Genomic DNA, 15,243 nt, shown 5'->3' with positions numbered 1-15,243 from the left:
CGTCTAGGTTTCCCTCTCGGTGCCCAATATTAAAGTATCTGATTCTGAACTCGTAGTGTTTAGCAATCTATGTTCTTACATGCGGCGCTTGAGCCAGTCCTTATACTAGTCCATACTTTAGTAGACTACATCAATCCTTACCCTAGAACATTAGGCCAGTCCATGCTTTGTCCACTGTATGCGTTTTATCCATGATCTGGTCTAGTAGTCCTTTTCTTATCTTTTCATATCATTGATCCCACTTCAACTCCGCTAGTAATCTTACCTTCATCACGTATACCCAAGAGGCTCCTGCATTCCCATCCTGTATTGCACTCTTTCATACTTGTGGTATCTTCAAGTCTTTTATCGCATTGTTTTTATCCAAAGTCAGCGCGCACATTCAGCGAGGAGAAAAACCTACCACATCACGCCAACCTGGCAAAAAAAGCTCTTCATTAGCTGCATTCATCTCGCAAGGCGCAACACCATTCTTGGACCTACTATCTGCTGCCGGCCATTTCCACTTCCAATTTCAATTCATCTCCGCTCCGCAGCCTAGCGACAAATCCGATCCAATGTCTCGAGAAGCAAGCCCTGTCTTGTTTTCCGATGCGCCAGACAAAACCGCCGAAGCGGTGACCACATTCGTGCCGCTTGCTGAATGTACGTATCTCACCAAGCAGTTGGGCGGCTCGGGCCAGAAAGAAACCATGACCTGCGACTGTGTGGAAGAGTGGAACGAAGGAAAAGCCCAGAACTTGGCCTGTGGCGAGGACAGCAACTGTATCAATCGAGCCACGTCCGTTGAGTGTGTGAACGGTCTGTGTACGTGCGGGCAAAACTGCCAGAACCAGCGTTTCCAGAAGAAACAATACAGCCTGGTGAAAGTGATCCAAACAGAGAAAAAAGGTTACGGGCTTGTGGCACAGGCTGATGTTCCCGAAGGTCTGTTCGTGTACGAGTACATCGGCGAAGTCATTGACGAGAAGACTTTCCGGGCCAGAATGCTTGACTACGACAGAAGAAACCTCCGCCACTTTTACTTCATGATGCTCACCAAAGATGCGTTTATCGACGCCACGGAAAAGGGCTCCTTGGCCCGTTTTTGCAACCACTCGTGCCTGCCCAACGCCTATGTTGATAAGTGGGTCGTGGGCGACAAGTTGCGTATGGGTATTTTCGCCCGTCGGCGCATTTTGGCCGGAGAAGAAATCACCTTCGACTACAATGTCGACCGTTATGGTGCCCAGCAGCAACCCTGCTATTGCGGATCGCCCAATTGTATGGGTTGGATCGGTGGAAAAACTCAAACCGACGCAGCGCTTTTGCTTCCTGATGGTATCTCTGATGCTTTGGGTGTCACTAGACAACAGGAGAAGGCATGGCTTAAGCAACACAAGAACAACAAAAGCAAAGCTGACAAGGACAAGAACGACAAGAGTGATTCTGGTGTGAATGACGAGTTTGTTCGTTCTCTCGAGGTGGAACCAGTCCCACTCTCTGACGTCAATAAAGTTATGGGCGCATTGATGAAAGTCGAAGATGACAGTCTTGTTTCTAAGCTCGTGGAACGGTTGTTCTTGACTGAAGATGCTAAAGTTAACACTGCAATTGTGCGTTTCCACGGTTACAAGACCCTCTCGAAGATCTTGAAACAGTATGGCACTGACGACGAGTTGAGCTTGCGCATTTTGCTGATTTTGCGCCGCTGGCCAACCATGACACGCAACAAGATTGAACTGTCCCAGATCGAAGATGTGGTTAAACAAATTCTGTCCACTCTGGAGAATCAAGATATTCAAAATTTGGCGGCAGGGCTTCTTCTGGACTGGAGTAAACTAGAAATGGCCTACCGTATTCCGAAGAATAATGATGCTTCTGCTCGCGAAGCATCTACTGGATCGATGTCACCTATGCTTGGTAGAAATGCGCGTCTGGAACTGCCCAGAGATAATGACGCCCAAGCCACTGGTGTAGACTTGGATGACGACGATGATCTCCCCGAAGGATGGCAAAAGGCTATGGATCCAAACACAAACACAGTTTACTACTACCACACTGGCCTTGGTATTTCCAAATGGGAAAGACCGTCTTCTGCTGTTCCTACGGGGCCCAAGGCGCCTAGTGCGCCTCAAAAACACAAAAAGGCTGAAAAGCCCAGATCAAAAGATACTAGACCAAAGGATGTTAGACCGAAAGGGCCCAGACCACGCAATTTCTCTGAGGACGAATTCACTCGTTTACAGGAGGAAAAACTCCAAAAGCAAAAGGAGGAACAGTTTAATGGCGTGGTGGAAAAACAAAAACTCTTGCAAGATTTGATTCTCCAGTCTCAGAGAGAAGTGGAGGAAAAGAAGCGACTCGAGGAGAAGCTTAAACAGGAAAAGATCGAAAAATATAAGGAGAGACGGCGGAAGAACGAAGCGGCCCGCTCGTCTTCATCATCTTCTTCCTCTAAAGTTTCCATAGAAACACTTTGGACAAAAACTTTAGCCAAGTACATCCCTAACATGATCAAAAAGTACGAGGCAGATATTGGACATGAGAATATTAAAGGATGTGCCCGAGAATTGGTGAAAATCTTAGCAGGCAAAGAAACAAAAAAGGCTCCCGACACCAAGCCTCCACGTGAACTTGACAATGCTAAATTGAAGAAACTTAAAGAGTTTAGCAAATCGTTCATGGAAAAGTTCTTGGTGAAATACCGTGCAAAACGGGCCAAGGCATAGTTAGCATAATACATGTCATGACAGGAGAAGCTGGTAAAGAAACGAGGAAGGCAAAAAATAAGCAAAAAGCAAATATCATGATGTATTATAGAATGTTTTATAGACTGGATAGAGGGGCTTAAAACAATTCATCGAAAGATTCTATCAAGATTGGAGACAAAGTCTCAATGACTAATAATATGTAGGTATACGGTCTGTATGTCAAGGGAATTGAATAGTTCACAAAGTTGGGCTCGGTGGGAACCTCTGTCAAACGTTACTAAACGATGCGTGTAGATAAATAGGTGGGACGAAGGCACTTAATCGTTCTCCAACAAGAGTGGCAAGTTCTCAATACTCTCACTTCCATAAAGAATCTGGTAAGTAGCCTCAAACAATGGGAACTCGTCTGTCTTCCCCACGGCCTTTAAAAGATCGTGCACTTCACGCGCTGTGAGAATACCTTGAGATGATTGACCATTTAACAACTTTTTCTCGGCGGTTTCAGCGTCTTCGCCTGTTTCCGCCATGTATCTACCAACTTTGACATTACGTCCACCTGCACAGGTTGTGATCAAATCGGCAACACCGGCAGACTCTTTTGTGAATGTTGACTGTCTCAGTTGTGGGAAGAACATTTGTGAGAAGCGGATCGTCTCCAACAAACCCACACGCATGATTGCAGCCTTGGCATTGTCGCCCCAGCCGAGACCTTCGACAAATCCGACAGCCAATGCCACGACATTCTTCAATGCACCGGCAACAGAAACTCCAGCAACATCCTCCACCACGTTAACATGGAAATATGGTCTGTGGAACGCAGCCTTCAACACAAAATGGTCAATGTCCTTGCCCACACCAGCAAAGTCTTCGGGGATCTGGTACGCCACGGTTGTTTCAGACCACTGGCCACGGGCAATTTCTGGGGCCAAGTTTGCACCGGAAAGCGCACCACATGCAATTCCCAAGCGCTCAGTGATGACAGTGCTCAACAATTTGCAGCCATTTGGAGTCACCTCCAAGCCTTTAAGGCACGAGATACCACGGCAAGTGGGGCGCACATGGCCCTTCAATTGATCAAGAATACGGTTCAAGTGCTGGTGGGGCAAGTTGAAAATAAGCAAGTCAGCATCCTTGGCCACTTCGACAATGTCGGGCAAGGCACGCAAGTTGCGGGGGAGCTTGACACCGGGCAAGTAGCGCACGTTTTCGTGGTCCTCGTTGATGATGTCCGTCAAGTTACGGCCATCAACCTGTTCCTGGTAAACCCACATGGGCACATGCCGACGGAACAAGTGGGGTCTTGCAGCGGCGTTTTCGGCGCAGATTTTTGCAACCGTAGTACCCCAGTTTCCGGATCCAATCACGGCAATGCGGAAAGGGCGGACGGGTTTCAATGATTTGGCCATCTGGCTGTCTGTGCCCGAAGACACAATCTGGGCAATGTGCTGCAATCTCTCAAAGGCGGACGACATGGAGAAGGCAGATTGGGATAATAAACTTCGGTGGTCAGATTGATATGATTCTCAATGGCAAGAGAAAGATGGCGGCTAGGATGATGAAAGATGGACAGGAAAGAAAATGAGGAGGTCAAGTGCGAACTTTATATATGTTATCGGCATGCGCGCACAAGCATTTCTTTTTTTACTTCTTGTGCGGCCGCGAAATGGGCCCAAAGTATATCTGCCGAGCATAGACATGGGCCATTTTCCACCAGTTTTTTCTTCTCCGGCAATTTCGTTTTGCCCAGATCTTTCGGCTAGCTTGTGGTATGGCCACGGTTTTTTCCGAATCCCATTGGTCTCCGCTGCCATGGGAAACATGTGCTTGTGCTTTTGGATCGGACCTCGGCCGTTGGCCCATGCAGGCCCGCGTTCGAGTCATTCCACCAATATCGTTGCCTGACTCTGCCTCGGACTTTTTTTGGCCAATACGTCATCGGCCGTAGAATGGAATCGTGCCGTGGATCACAAGACCATCTTGCTTTGACTCCGACATTAAAAGATTGTCTTTGTGCGGATTTGCATTCTGTGGTGGAATCGTGGTTTCCACGTCGGAATAGATAATTGTATGAAATTGGATGTATGTTGCGTTGGAAGAGAGTGGGCGACACTTTTTTCTGCCGTTTTTCAACGCAAAAGTAGTGTTAAGGGTCTAATGGGAGGCGTTAGCCGTTTTTCGGATGCATCTGCGCGGTCCAGTCTTCTGTGCATCGGATTAACCATTCGCACTCTTCCGATTATGCGAGTACGAGTCTAGTATAAAGTACGACTGGTTGAGCTTACTACTCTTGATTCATTGGTGTGACATTGGTGTCGAAGTGTCGGCTTACTATTTCGTAGAGCAAGATTTGGCGTTTGTGTTTTATTAGGTACTGGTTGTTTGTCTGTGTGTGCTACAATTAGTCGTTCGTAGTATCGCATGAAATGACTAATTAGTGCTCTAATGATGTCAGCAACGTGCAAATACAGGATGTCCCGTAGTTCCTTTGGTCGATGCTCTTTCGGACCTAGCCTTGATCTCGAGCCTCGAGCGCATATATGCGACAATCAAGCAAAAGTGAACCATTCTCTTTGCAAAAGTGAACCATTCTCTTTGTAGGTTCAGTTTGCTCTCACGTTGATCTTGCCGACAGATTGCGCAGAAACCACGAATGAAACTTGCGAAAGGTTCCGGCAGAACAATTTCATAACGTTCGCAAAGACGCTGGGAGTCTCCCATACTATGGCTTGACCCCATAAACGCTTGAAATCCATGCGCCGAAAGCAAACTGCCTTTCTCGAAATGGCGGTCGTCTCACTGTCATCTGAAACAATGAGGCTTATCTGGGATAAGACCATCACCGCATTGAAGTCACCTAATGCTCTATTCGCGCAAGTATTCTAGGTTTTTCAGGTAGAGCCGTTTCTCGGCATTTCGTTTGCATGTTAGCGTGCCCGCATGCCGTTTCAAAGCGTCCTTTCGAGCAAAGCCCTTCCCACATTGCAGACAGATATTGGCTGGCACAGAAAGATGCTGTTTCTCGTGGCGCTTGAGGTCCAGAGACCGTCGGAACGACATGGCGCAATCCAGACATGGGTACTTTCGCAGACCACGCTTTTTCTCTGGCTCTTCAGACCCTGAACTCTCCACACTCTGTCTGTCCATTAAAAAGTCCCATTCGGATTCATTTTGCGTTTGTCGGGCACTACCAGTAAACACGTCGTTGCTCAAGTTTGGGAAGCCATTGTAAAAACTCTGGATCATGAGCTGGCCGTTTTCGTTTGCATGGATACTTTCGGATCTTCGAATCGGGTTTCCGTGCGGAGACAGCGCATATTGGAGCCGCTGGAGAAGATCTTGGATCGTGGGATCCACTATTAGGTTGGACTCTGTCGATGTCGCCACTAGCGCTTCGCGTGCAAGTCGGAGAAAACGGGCGTCCTCGTCGGAGTCACTTTTGCGGTCAAAGTTTTTGTCCGGGTCGGCGCCGCTCCGAAGCCTGCTCTGTACGTTATTTTGTAGGTTTGTTTCGAGGTTATTCAGAGCGCCCTTCTCGAAGTTGTCGATTTCCTCGTCTTTTTCTTCCGGAGTTCCCTTGTCTACACGCGTGTAGCTGAGATTCTGTTCGACGGACACAGACAGATTGCGCAGACGGAAGTAGCCCGAGTCACCTCGCGTCTCGTTGGTGAAGATGGAAAAACTCATGTGTGAATAGATGGGCCGGAGAAGTTTGGCCGGTGATGTGAGGAGATAAACACCCAGTAAACAGCGTAGTATCGGCCAAGTAAAATAATCAATACGACAAGCAGGAGACCACTCGCAACAACCGTAGTCTGTAGTAGGTAATCAGCAGGTAATCAGCAGTTGGGTAATCAGCAGTTGGGTAATCGTGGTAAGTCTGGATCGGATTATCGTGGATGAGTATATCACAAATCAGGATTCTCTATTACGCCCTGACACCGGAGGAATATTATTAGTGGAGTACGTCGGCAGTAACCAATTGTGAACAAAAGGGACAATGGCCGGAAGCAGCAGCAAATGTACGGCCTTTATGGCTTCAAGTAACCAATATCCAACTGTGGCGTCTTGCGGACAAGTGTGTGAGGCAAAAAGATGCAGCAGAGCCAGCTCTGGGATGTGCGGGTGTAAAAGGCCCAAAAGTGTCCTTGGCAAGTATCAATGCCTTTGATAGAGGCTCAAAGCAACGTCTCTATGGGCTTTGGAGGCACCTTAAGGCATTTGCCTGAGCCGCTGGCCACGTGACATTTTGCAATCACTGCTTCTCAAGTCGTTAGCGAGCAAAGTGTGGAGCCCGAGATGTCACGTGCACGCACCTTCATGGCCCAATGCCATCATCCGGCCGCCAAGTGGCGTTGGAAGCTTTGGGTTGGGCCGCCTGGTATTTCCTCTTTTGCATTGGTGGTGATCGCCTTGTCCGAGCCACAGTACGCACGTGAGTCTGCTAGATCTACGAATTAATGATTGACATTTGTCTAATTTTGTGTGATTTTGTTACTGTAATTTTGTCACTGTAATTTTGTGTGTGATTTGTCATTGTAATTTTGTTGTAATTTTGTTTGTAATTTTGTTTGTTTGTTTCTAATTTTGTTTGTAATTTGTTACTGTAATTTTATTTCGTGGTATTGGTGTAGTGGGGACATTCGGCATTTAATTTGGCAAGTCGCATTCTATGGAAGGAGCAGGCGAAGCTCTGTACCACTTAGTTGACTGGCAATATGCATAGTTGATTGCATAAGGCATTAAAAATTGCCATACTTTCATACGAAAGAGTTAGATCAACTCTGACCTAAGTAGTCCTAGCCTTTTGGCCGAACATAGTGATTAGAAGCCGGCCTTTAAGTAGGTTGTCTAAAATTACTGTCAAACGGAACCGTTAGAAGAACGGTCAAGATTTTGAAGGATTCGCTCTTATTTGTTCTGTCTTTTTTGATCTCTAGGTGTTTCAAGGTTTGTCTCCCATAATAAGTATCGGCCAGATTTTCACGGAGCCAGATTGCCATGAAATTAGAAAATTAACAACCAAGACTATCCATCAACGAAACTATCCATCAACGAAACTATCCATCAACGGCATTGATGTATTTAAGGGTTGCTTTCAATTCAGGATGTGAATGTTGGGATTCAGTGGATGTTTGGATTCTACTACTTGCGATTTGTTATAGGGAAGACAGTTTGAACATGTGTGATGGCTGTTTGGCTTTCAGCCATTCACATAAGTATAGTACTACGGTTAGAACATCCCATTGAACGAAATCAAGAACTCTGTTACCAAGTCTACTTGTGCATGTTTCGGAACCTTTCTTGGATTACGTTGTCGTAAAAATTCCAGGAGGGGATTTGAAGAAGTTCACCAGAGTTTCTTCCTTATTCTCACGTATCATACCATATCGGGAATATATTGTCTACATGGCCGCCTCTCGCTACCTAGAACTAAAACAGTCTATTTCTCCAGTCTAACAAGGGAGTCTATTACATTTCAATGGTAGTGCTTCTAGTGCTCAAGGAATACGTGTTGACAAGTACTGTTGCCGTTAATACATGCGAGTGAAAGATTTCTCGAATCTCTATGGCAAGGCAAACAGGTGGCCTGGTCTCATAGTAATCAGCACCCTTCATGTTAAAGTACCATAGAATCCATTCCATCTTTACCTTCCACTAAAACACGGCATCAGCAATACCGGAATCACAATCAAAAGTTCCCATATAACTAACTATTTTTTCCCATATCACTAAAACCTTTTCTCTCCCATCATTTTTCCCTCGCCAATATAACGTGAAAGACCCCCACATATGTGCACATAAAGGGTTCAGCCTGCACACAGCGCCCGCACATCACCATCTCGACTACACGTTCCCACCTACCATCTTTCTTCTTCATGCCTTCAGATCTTCCCCTGCGCCAAAAATCGCAGCGGCTAGCCAACCGCAGCAAGGCGGAAAAGCCCCATTATTTTGCCCAGTACAAACAGTCGGCGCGCACCGTTTCATCTGCCAACGAGCTTCTCCCTGGGCTCAACGACATTCTGGACGCCTTTGAAGCGCTTCCGTTGGACTTGGTCAAGTACTTCACGCTTCTCAAGGAGATCGACGCCAAGTGCATCAACACGGTGCCATTGGTGCGCCGCCACATCCACACATATCTTGATTCCTTGCACGATCCCGCCGCCAAGAAGGAAAAAGCCGCTTCGTTGGCGGAACTCGCCCGCATCCGCCGCCACGTCCACGAATTGGTACCGTGCTTGGAAGAGAAGATGCACGTGACCGCCGTCGCCGCCGACGTCTTGGCCAAGCACATGCACCGGATCAACGGCGCCTACCGTGTTGTCATTGGCAACAACGAGATCCCCGAGTCCGTTCGCATCGGCTCGCTCACACACCGTGCCATTGTGTTGGACCCGCTGGCGCAGGACAATAGCAAGCTGGCGCAGCTGCAGCGGTCCGAGAGCCGGCGCGAGGCGTTGGCTGCGAAAAAGGCCGGCAAGGACGGCGACGACGACGACAACAAGCGGCGCAGAGCGCGCGAGCCCACGCCCGTGGAGCGGCGGCGAGACAAGGCGCCCACGCCCGTTGCAGATCGCAAGCGGAGCAAGCCCAAGAAGGAGGAGCCGGGCCGCGGCGGCGGCGCGGGCGAACCCACTTACTGCTACTGTAACCAGGTGCTGTTTGGCGAGATGGTGGGATGCGACGGCGACTCGTGCAAGCGCGAGTGGTTTCATTTGCCGTGCATTGGCTTCAAGAACCCGCCAAAGGGCAAGTGGTACTGTGACGAATGTTTGGCCAAGGCCAAGAAGAGGAGAATATAGTTTCCTAGTTGGCGATATACTTCCTAGTTGGCGAATACAGTTTCCTAGTTGGCGGTGGGGCATGCGCATGTCATGATGGTCTACATCTGGATATTGGTGCAGAATGTTCAAAACACTTCAAACTATTGTGTCTGGTGCTTTTTCACAGACGGAATTGAGAAGCTACACATTGGGCTTCTTCGAGACGCTGGTTCTGTGAATGTTCAATTCGCCATGGCTTGGCGCCCAAAATCTATCCTTTGCATTTAAACTTTTTAATCTAACGGCGCTATCTTGATACGCTTTTTCGCTTTCATCGATTTATTCTTCTACCCGATTTCGTGTCGTTTGGTGATGTGGTCTCTTAGACATGGTATTGTCTGAACATATTGCAGATCGTGTTACTAGTTTGCCCATTTGGATCTCATGCTATTGATGGCGATCCTCATGCATGTATGTTCTTTGCCGCCCATCAAAGCTGGATTATGAATTGTGGTGTTATGGAGGCTTCGTGCGTCTCGTCCAATCGTGGCCTGTCAAATTTGTGATGAAAAGTGCCCCACCTGAGTAAACGGGTGATGGATTTTCCGCGGAGTCTTTCAAAGTGAGTAGTCTTGTCATCCGGCTTAGTCATGGCCGAACCACTGCGCCCATATGTGTGGTTGGAAGAATTTTAGAGGACGAGGTTCGTATTTTCCCAATTTTCAATTTTCATGCTCGCAAATGTAACTGGGATGCTCCAACGGTATCATTTTACGAGATCGACACCATGTACGTTCTCAATTCATCTTTAAAACTCTTGTGCTCTTTTCTTTCGCTTTTTTGTGTCTTTTTGCCTCTTGTGACACGCGCCAGTACGTCTACAATTTCTTTTAGAAACTCCATGGAAAACCAGAGTTTGTGGCCGCTTCAAAATGCAACACAATGCATCACGGGTGTCTATTGCCGCCTGCACATGCGAACGCGCCTCGCTATTCTCCCACACTGCAAGTTCTGCAGTTGGTAGCCTTGTAATGAACGGGCTCTTTCCCAGACATGCATACAAGGCCACGACGTTGCAAAGATGCTGCAAACAGCCCCTTCCAAAGAGGCATTTTCCGCAACCCCATTGCCTTTTCCTGCCAACACAAACACTCCGCATCACCACAAGAAATTGTAGCAAAAGCATGTGCACGCAGGAAGGCGTTTAACGCAAGGAATGCGCAACACGCACGATGCATACGGTATCAAGTGCGAAAACACCACAGTACAAACGGGTGGAGCAGCATGGAACAGGAAACACAATGGGGCCCAATGGCCGAATTGGGCAAGCAAAGGCCACAAGCGAAGCTGATGCGTCTGCAAAACACAAGCAGTGCCGCCTTTCTCGGCAGTCACCTGAGAAGGAAGGACGAGGCGCGCCGCACCCGTGCCTCCCGGGGTGAAAGCCGACGCACGCTAAAAGTTATAGGCGTGGAGCAAACTCGCTCAAGATAAAAAAACACTTCTGCGGATAGTCCAGAAACCACTCGCTGTCATGAAAGAGTATAAGTTGGTTGTTGTTGGTGGTGGTGGTGTCGGTAAGTCGGCTCTCACCATCCAATTGATACAATCCCATTTTGTGGACGAATATGATCCCACCATTGAAGACTCATACCGTAAGGCATGTGTGGTGGACGACCAGCAAGTCATGTTGGATATCTTGGACACAGCGGGCCAGGAGGAGTATCTGGCCATGAGAGAGCAGTACATGCGCACAGGAGAAGGCTTTTTGCTTGTTTATGCCATCAACTCCCGGGACTCTTTGGAGGAGTTGCAAGTTTTCTACGAGCAGATCCAGCGGGTCAAGGACGCCGACACTGTCCCTGTTTTCGTTGTTGGTAACAAGTGTGACTTGGAAATTGAGCGCCAGGTCAGTTACGAGGAGGGTTTGGCCTTTGCCAAGGCCATTGGCTGTCCCTTTTTGGAAACATCGGCTAAGCAGCGCATCAATGTGGAAGAGTCCTTCTACGGGTTGGTGCGTTCTATTAATGCGGAGGAAGCTGCGGCAGCAGCAGCGGAAGCAGAAGAGACCAAGCTGTCTTCGGCACAGCAAAAAACTGCACCTCCGCTGGAATCGCCTTTGCAGCAGGACGCAGCTGCGACGCAACCAGACGCAGCGCAGCCTGCGGGCGAAGCTTCTGCGCCAAAGAAGCCGGCTCCAGCGGCGCAGAAGCGGGCCAACCAAAGCACGGCTCCTACGTCCAAGGAAAAAAGCGGCTGCTGCGTTATTGTTTAAGTAGAAGAAAGAAGAAGATGGTGGGAAATTTAAAACAGTACTTCGTATTCTATAGTCGCATCAATTGATAAAATGGAACACTATAAAGTGTAACATCACACTGGCTAGCACATACTCAGCAAACCCGCGTTCGGGCGACGCCAGCGGGCCGTCGGATCCAGCATAGTGCATTCTTAAACTCACCGTCAACACAAACTGGCCCACGCAGGAGATGAAGCCACCCAAGAAGGCATTGAACGGGAAGTTGCCCACAAGCAACACATATACAAACTGCAAGACGCCTAAGGCAACAAGGAATACCAAAAACGTGTCGATTGTTTTCAAACGTGGCGTCAACGAATCAAGGTAGTCTTTGTATGTCGCATTGATAGCGCCAACGACATCGCCCACAGATGAGGAGAGGGAGCTTTTCACGCGGAATTTCTTAAGAGGCTCGGAATCAGGCTTGGATCCGACCGCGGCCTGGGCGGCCGCAGCCGCTTTTTTGAGCGCTGCGTCTTTTTTGGCCATGGTGGTGGAAATGTCTAGTCTGGACTGTGAACACGTAGATATGCGCGGGCGTGCGCGGCCCATATTTCCAGTTGGCGCGGGTCCATGTGGAAATGTCGGCCCCAAGGCCATGGGAAATGTCGCCTCCCCACGAACCCTTTTCGCAAATGTCGTAGCACAGTGACTTTCAGAGTCATGGCATAATCTTGTAAAGTAATCGTATGTTTTGTTTCTGAAGATATTTTTCCGGCCCGCCTTGAATATGTACTCTGTGCATACTTACTATGGAATTGAATATCGGCAATTTACATGAACCGCATGTGTTGTTCGTGAACTTTATTTACGCATAATCTTAGCGACAAGCGTTATTTTTTGCAAAACACTGCTTCCTTACTGAAAAGTCGTCTATGAGAATCGTTCTCTCTTCCGTTTGCTTCTACACGACATTTTCCACCACTGTATTCCGTAGTCAAATGAATCATCCTCCCAGTAACGATACTATTATTATTTCTTTTCCTTTCTGAATATGAACTTTCTCACATTTGGATACTTCCCGCTGAAACGCTGGTCAGGCAAAAAACAAGCTTTCCGGCATAATTTCGGCTAACAAAGTTAACCTTGCAATCAAAATAGTCTTCATACACTGCCTCGGCTAATTAAATTCATGGCAACTTCTTAGAACTCCGTCACTTTTACCTTTGCTGACTTGGGAGCCAAAAGAACACCAACCACCGAAGATCAGAAAACAGTTGCAATCGCTAGAGCTCTGGGGCTTTTAGTCATTTTGCATGAACCGACCATTTTTTTAATTTATTGTCTTTCAGTGTAGCATATAACGTTGAAAACATACAGATATCCAGAACGTTGCTTTCTCCAATCGTGCTTTTGAAGGAAAAGATCCACCTTGCCATGTTCTCATCTTCATGGTTATGAAACGAAGGGGCATATAAAGCTAAATTTTTAGTAGAGATAAGTGGTAGCCAGCAAAGGGCGAATTGGACCTTTTTTAAGCGAGCTGGTCCTAAAGGTAAACTCAATGAAGATACTAATATTCCCCAACAAGGTAATCTCCAACAGGTTATTCTGACGAAAGACAAACAATTGAAATTCAACTAAACTCGCAAGGTATATAGGGAATGCTGGCAGAGAAACCATTTTTAAATTGGTCCATTGATTGAAAATTGTCCTAAAGCATTTTTCATATCAATGGTTTATTCTTAAGTGTAGGCTAGTTAAAAGCTTAGCAAGACCAAGACTTAATGGTGTGTCCTTCCTCAGGAATGACTTATCGCTTGGACAGATTCTTAATACACCTAGCTAAAACTTCACAAAATCGCTTGTAAAGAATGATTTGTGTAAACACAAACTTAGCTTCATGCCTATGTTTCAGCATCAATTTCTGAAAAGATAAAGTGGCAATCAACTCAATAATCATTCTGCAAGAGTACGATACCTCAACTGATAGCTGTTTAAGACTCGATGCTTCAATGGTGCTGAAAAGCCGCCACATTTATTCAACAAACCCACAAAAGCTTCCCATTACTCAGAAAGCATCCAGATTCTTTCTTTCTTATATTTGGGCCAAAATTTGCAATTTGCAGAAACTATTGGAGTGTCCGTCCTGCATTTGACCCTAATACACCTACTTCACCAGTGGATGCATCACGTGCCGCACCCATATCCCACCGTTCCTTTTCCTAAAAATGTCTGCTTCTCAAGCAGAGCACCTGGTTGATCCGTTGGAAAACCAGCGCCAGATCACGCGTGCTCCGGACCGGCGGATCATCCCACCGCTCAATTTTTGCCCCGTGGAAAAACAGTTGTACCGATCTGGCCAGCCCAGCATAATCAACCAGCTGTTCTTGCAACAGCTCCATCTCAAAACCATTCTCTGGTTGGCCAGTGAAGAGCCCATGGAGGACTTTCTCGACTACTGTCTGGCGCAAAACATCAACATAGAGTTTGTGGGCATGATCAACGACTACAACTACACCAACATCAATCCGTGGGACTCCTTGGACGAACGCACCATTCAAAATGCGTTGGAGTTGATTTGCAACAAAGAAAACTACCCGCTTTTGGTGTGCTGCGGCATGGGCCGCCACAGAACGGGTGCTGTGATTGGCTGTTTGCGCCGTTTGCAAGGCTGGAACTTGGCAAGCGTTTCCGAGGAGTACCGCCGTTTTTCTGGGGCTCGGGGTGGCCGTATTTTGGTGGAGTTGCTTATTGAGAGCTTTGATGTGCTGTCTGTGCTGAGCGATCCGGACAAGCTTCCAGACTTTTTGAAGAAAAGTGTGCACGAGAAAAAATGACGATCGAAGAGAAGGACAAACGAGGAGGCAGAAGGACCAGCAGACGAATGAAAGAGAAGCTAAAAGATGATATCCGCATAGGAGACAAAATAGACGATAAGCTCCCATTATCATGTTCAGATGGTATTGTAACTCTTTCGTAGTGAAAGAATGAGAGTAAGAACTCCGAGCCGATTATAAATAGAAATAGCAATCAGGATTTGACGAGTTCCCACCAGAGAAATGCTCGAATTATACTCCACGGCCGCATATCTGGAAAGGACTTTGTCAGTGTTATTACTTAATTTCTAGTTACTTTGCAGAAAAAACCGAAACAAAAGAAGAGATGGGTTACTGTATTGCAATGGCAGGGTTGAAGAACTTCTCTGATTTGGATATTTTTAATAGAAACGAATGATTTGGAGAAAATACAATAAAACCAAAAGTCCAATTTCAATCCTTCAAATAATCCTCACTTAACATGAATATTTACTCTCTGCTATTTTGTTACTTGCAATCACATTGCACCTTCTGGACGCTTAAATTAATTACGGTACTGATCCATGATATAATTAGTACTTCACAATTGTTCCGACGACTTCTCCAACTGGCGTCAAGCTCCTAGATTAGGAACTAAATACTAAAAAATCACCGTACTTTCAATGACACGACTCACTACTATTCGAGCTTGAATTTTTGGGTCTGTAGACCTCAGAATTGCGATCGTTCCT

General features: G+C 47.0%; 7 protein-coding genes across 7 annotated transcripts; 4 read left to right on the top strand and 3 right to left on the bottom strand. All coding sequences in view use genetic code 12, as the record gives it.

Moving 5' to 3' along the window:
- Positions 1-557: 557 nt before the first annotated feature.
- SET2 (histone methyltransferase) lies at positions 558-2,711 on the top strand (the record flags this gene model as incomplete). Its single annotated transcript, XM_002615081.1, has 1 exon — positions 558-2,711. The coding sequence occupies one exon, from the start codon at positions 558-560 to the stop codon at positions 2,709-2,711; it is 2,154 nt and encodes a 717-aa protein (XP_002615127.1).
- A 299-nt stretch (positions 2,712-3,010) lies between these two features.
- GPD1 (glycerol-3-phosphate dehydrogenase (NAD(+))) lies at positions 3,011-4,165 on the bottom strand (the record flags this gene model as incomplete). The annotated part of the gene is made up of 1 exon (XM_002615082.1): positions 3,011-4,165. One exon carries the CDS (start codon positions 4,163-4,165, stop codon positions 3,011-3,013), a length of 1,155 nt encoding a protein of 384 aa, XP_002615128.1.
- Positions 4,166-5,555: 1,390 nt separating this feature from the next.
- FOB63_004094 (uncharacterized protein) lies at positions 5,556-6,377 on the bottom strand (the record flags this gene model as incomplete). The annotated part of the gene is made up of 1 exon (XM_002615083.1): positions 5,556-6,377. One exon carries the CDS (start codon positions 6,375-6,377, stop codon positions 5,556-5,558), a length of 822 nt encoding a protein of 273 aa, XP_002615129.1.
- Positions 6,378-8,569: 2,192 nt separating this feature from the next.
- PHO23 (Pho23p) lies at positions 8,570-9,496 on the top strand (the record flags this gene model as incomplete). The annotated part of the gene is made up of 1 exon (XM_002615084.1): positions 8,570-9,496. One exon carries the CDS (start codon positions 8,570-8,572, stop codon positions 9,494-9,496), a length of 927 nt encoding a protein of 308 aa, XP_002615130.1.
- Positions 9,497-10,991: 1,495 nt separating this feature from the next.
- Positions 10,992-11,732, top strand: RAS1 (Ras family GTPase; the record flags this gene model as incomplete). Its single annotated transcript, XM_002615086.1, has 1 exon — positions 10,992-11,732. One exon carries the CDS (start codon positions 10,992-10,994, stop codon positions 11,730-11,732), a length of 741 nt encoding a protein of 246 aa, XP_002615132.1.
- A 60-nt stretch (positions 11,733-11,792) lies between these two features.
- FOB63_004091 (dolichyl-diphosphooligosaccharide-protein glycotransferase) lies at positions 11,793-12,353 on the bottom strand (the record flags this gene model as incomplete). The annotated part of the gene is made up of 1 exon (XM_002615087.1): positions 11,793-12,353. One exon carries the CDS (start codon positions 12,351-12,353, stop codon positions 11,793-11,795), a length of 561 nt encoding a protein of 186 aa, XP_002615133.1.
- A 1,571-nt stretch (positions 12,354-13,924) lies between these two features.
- On the top strand, positions 13,925-14,533 carry OCA1 (putative tyrosine protein phosphatase; the record flags this gene model as incomplete). The annotated part of the gene is made up of 1 exon (XM_002615088.1): positions 13,925-14,533. The coding sequence occupies one exon, from the start codon at positions 13,925-13,927 to the stop codon at positions 14,531-14,533; it is 609 nt and encodes a 202-aa protein (XP_002615134.1).
- Positions 14,534-15,243: the final 710 nt, after the last annotated feature.

Source organism: Clavispora lusitaniae, assembly GCF_014636115.1.
Source record: "Clavispora lusitaniae strain FDAARGOS_655 chromosome Unknown tig00000187_pilon, whole genome shotgun sequence".
Taxonomy (NCBI): domain Eukaryota; kingdom Fungi; phylum Ascomycota; class Pichiomycetes; order Serinales; family Metschnikowiaceae; genus Clavispora; species Clavispora lusitaniae.
Note: the sequence above shows the minus strand (reverse complement) of the source record. Positions and strands in the feature narration are given on the sequence as shown.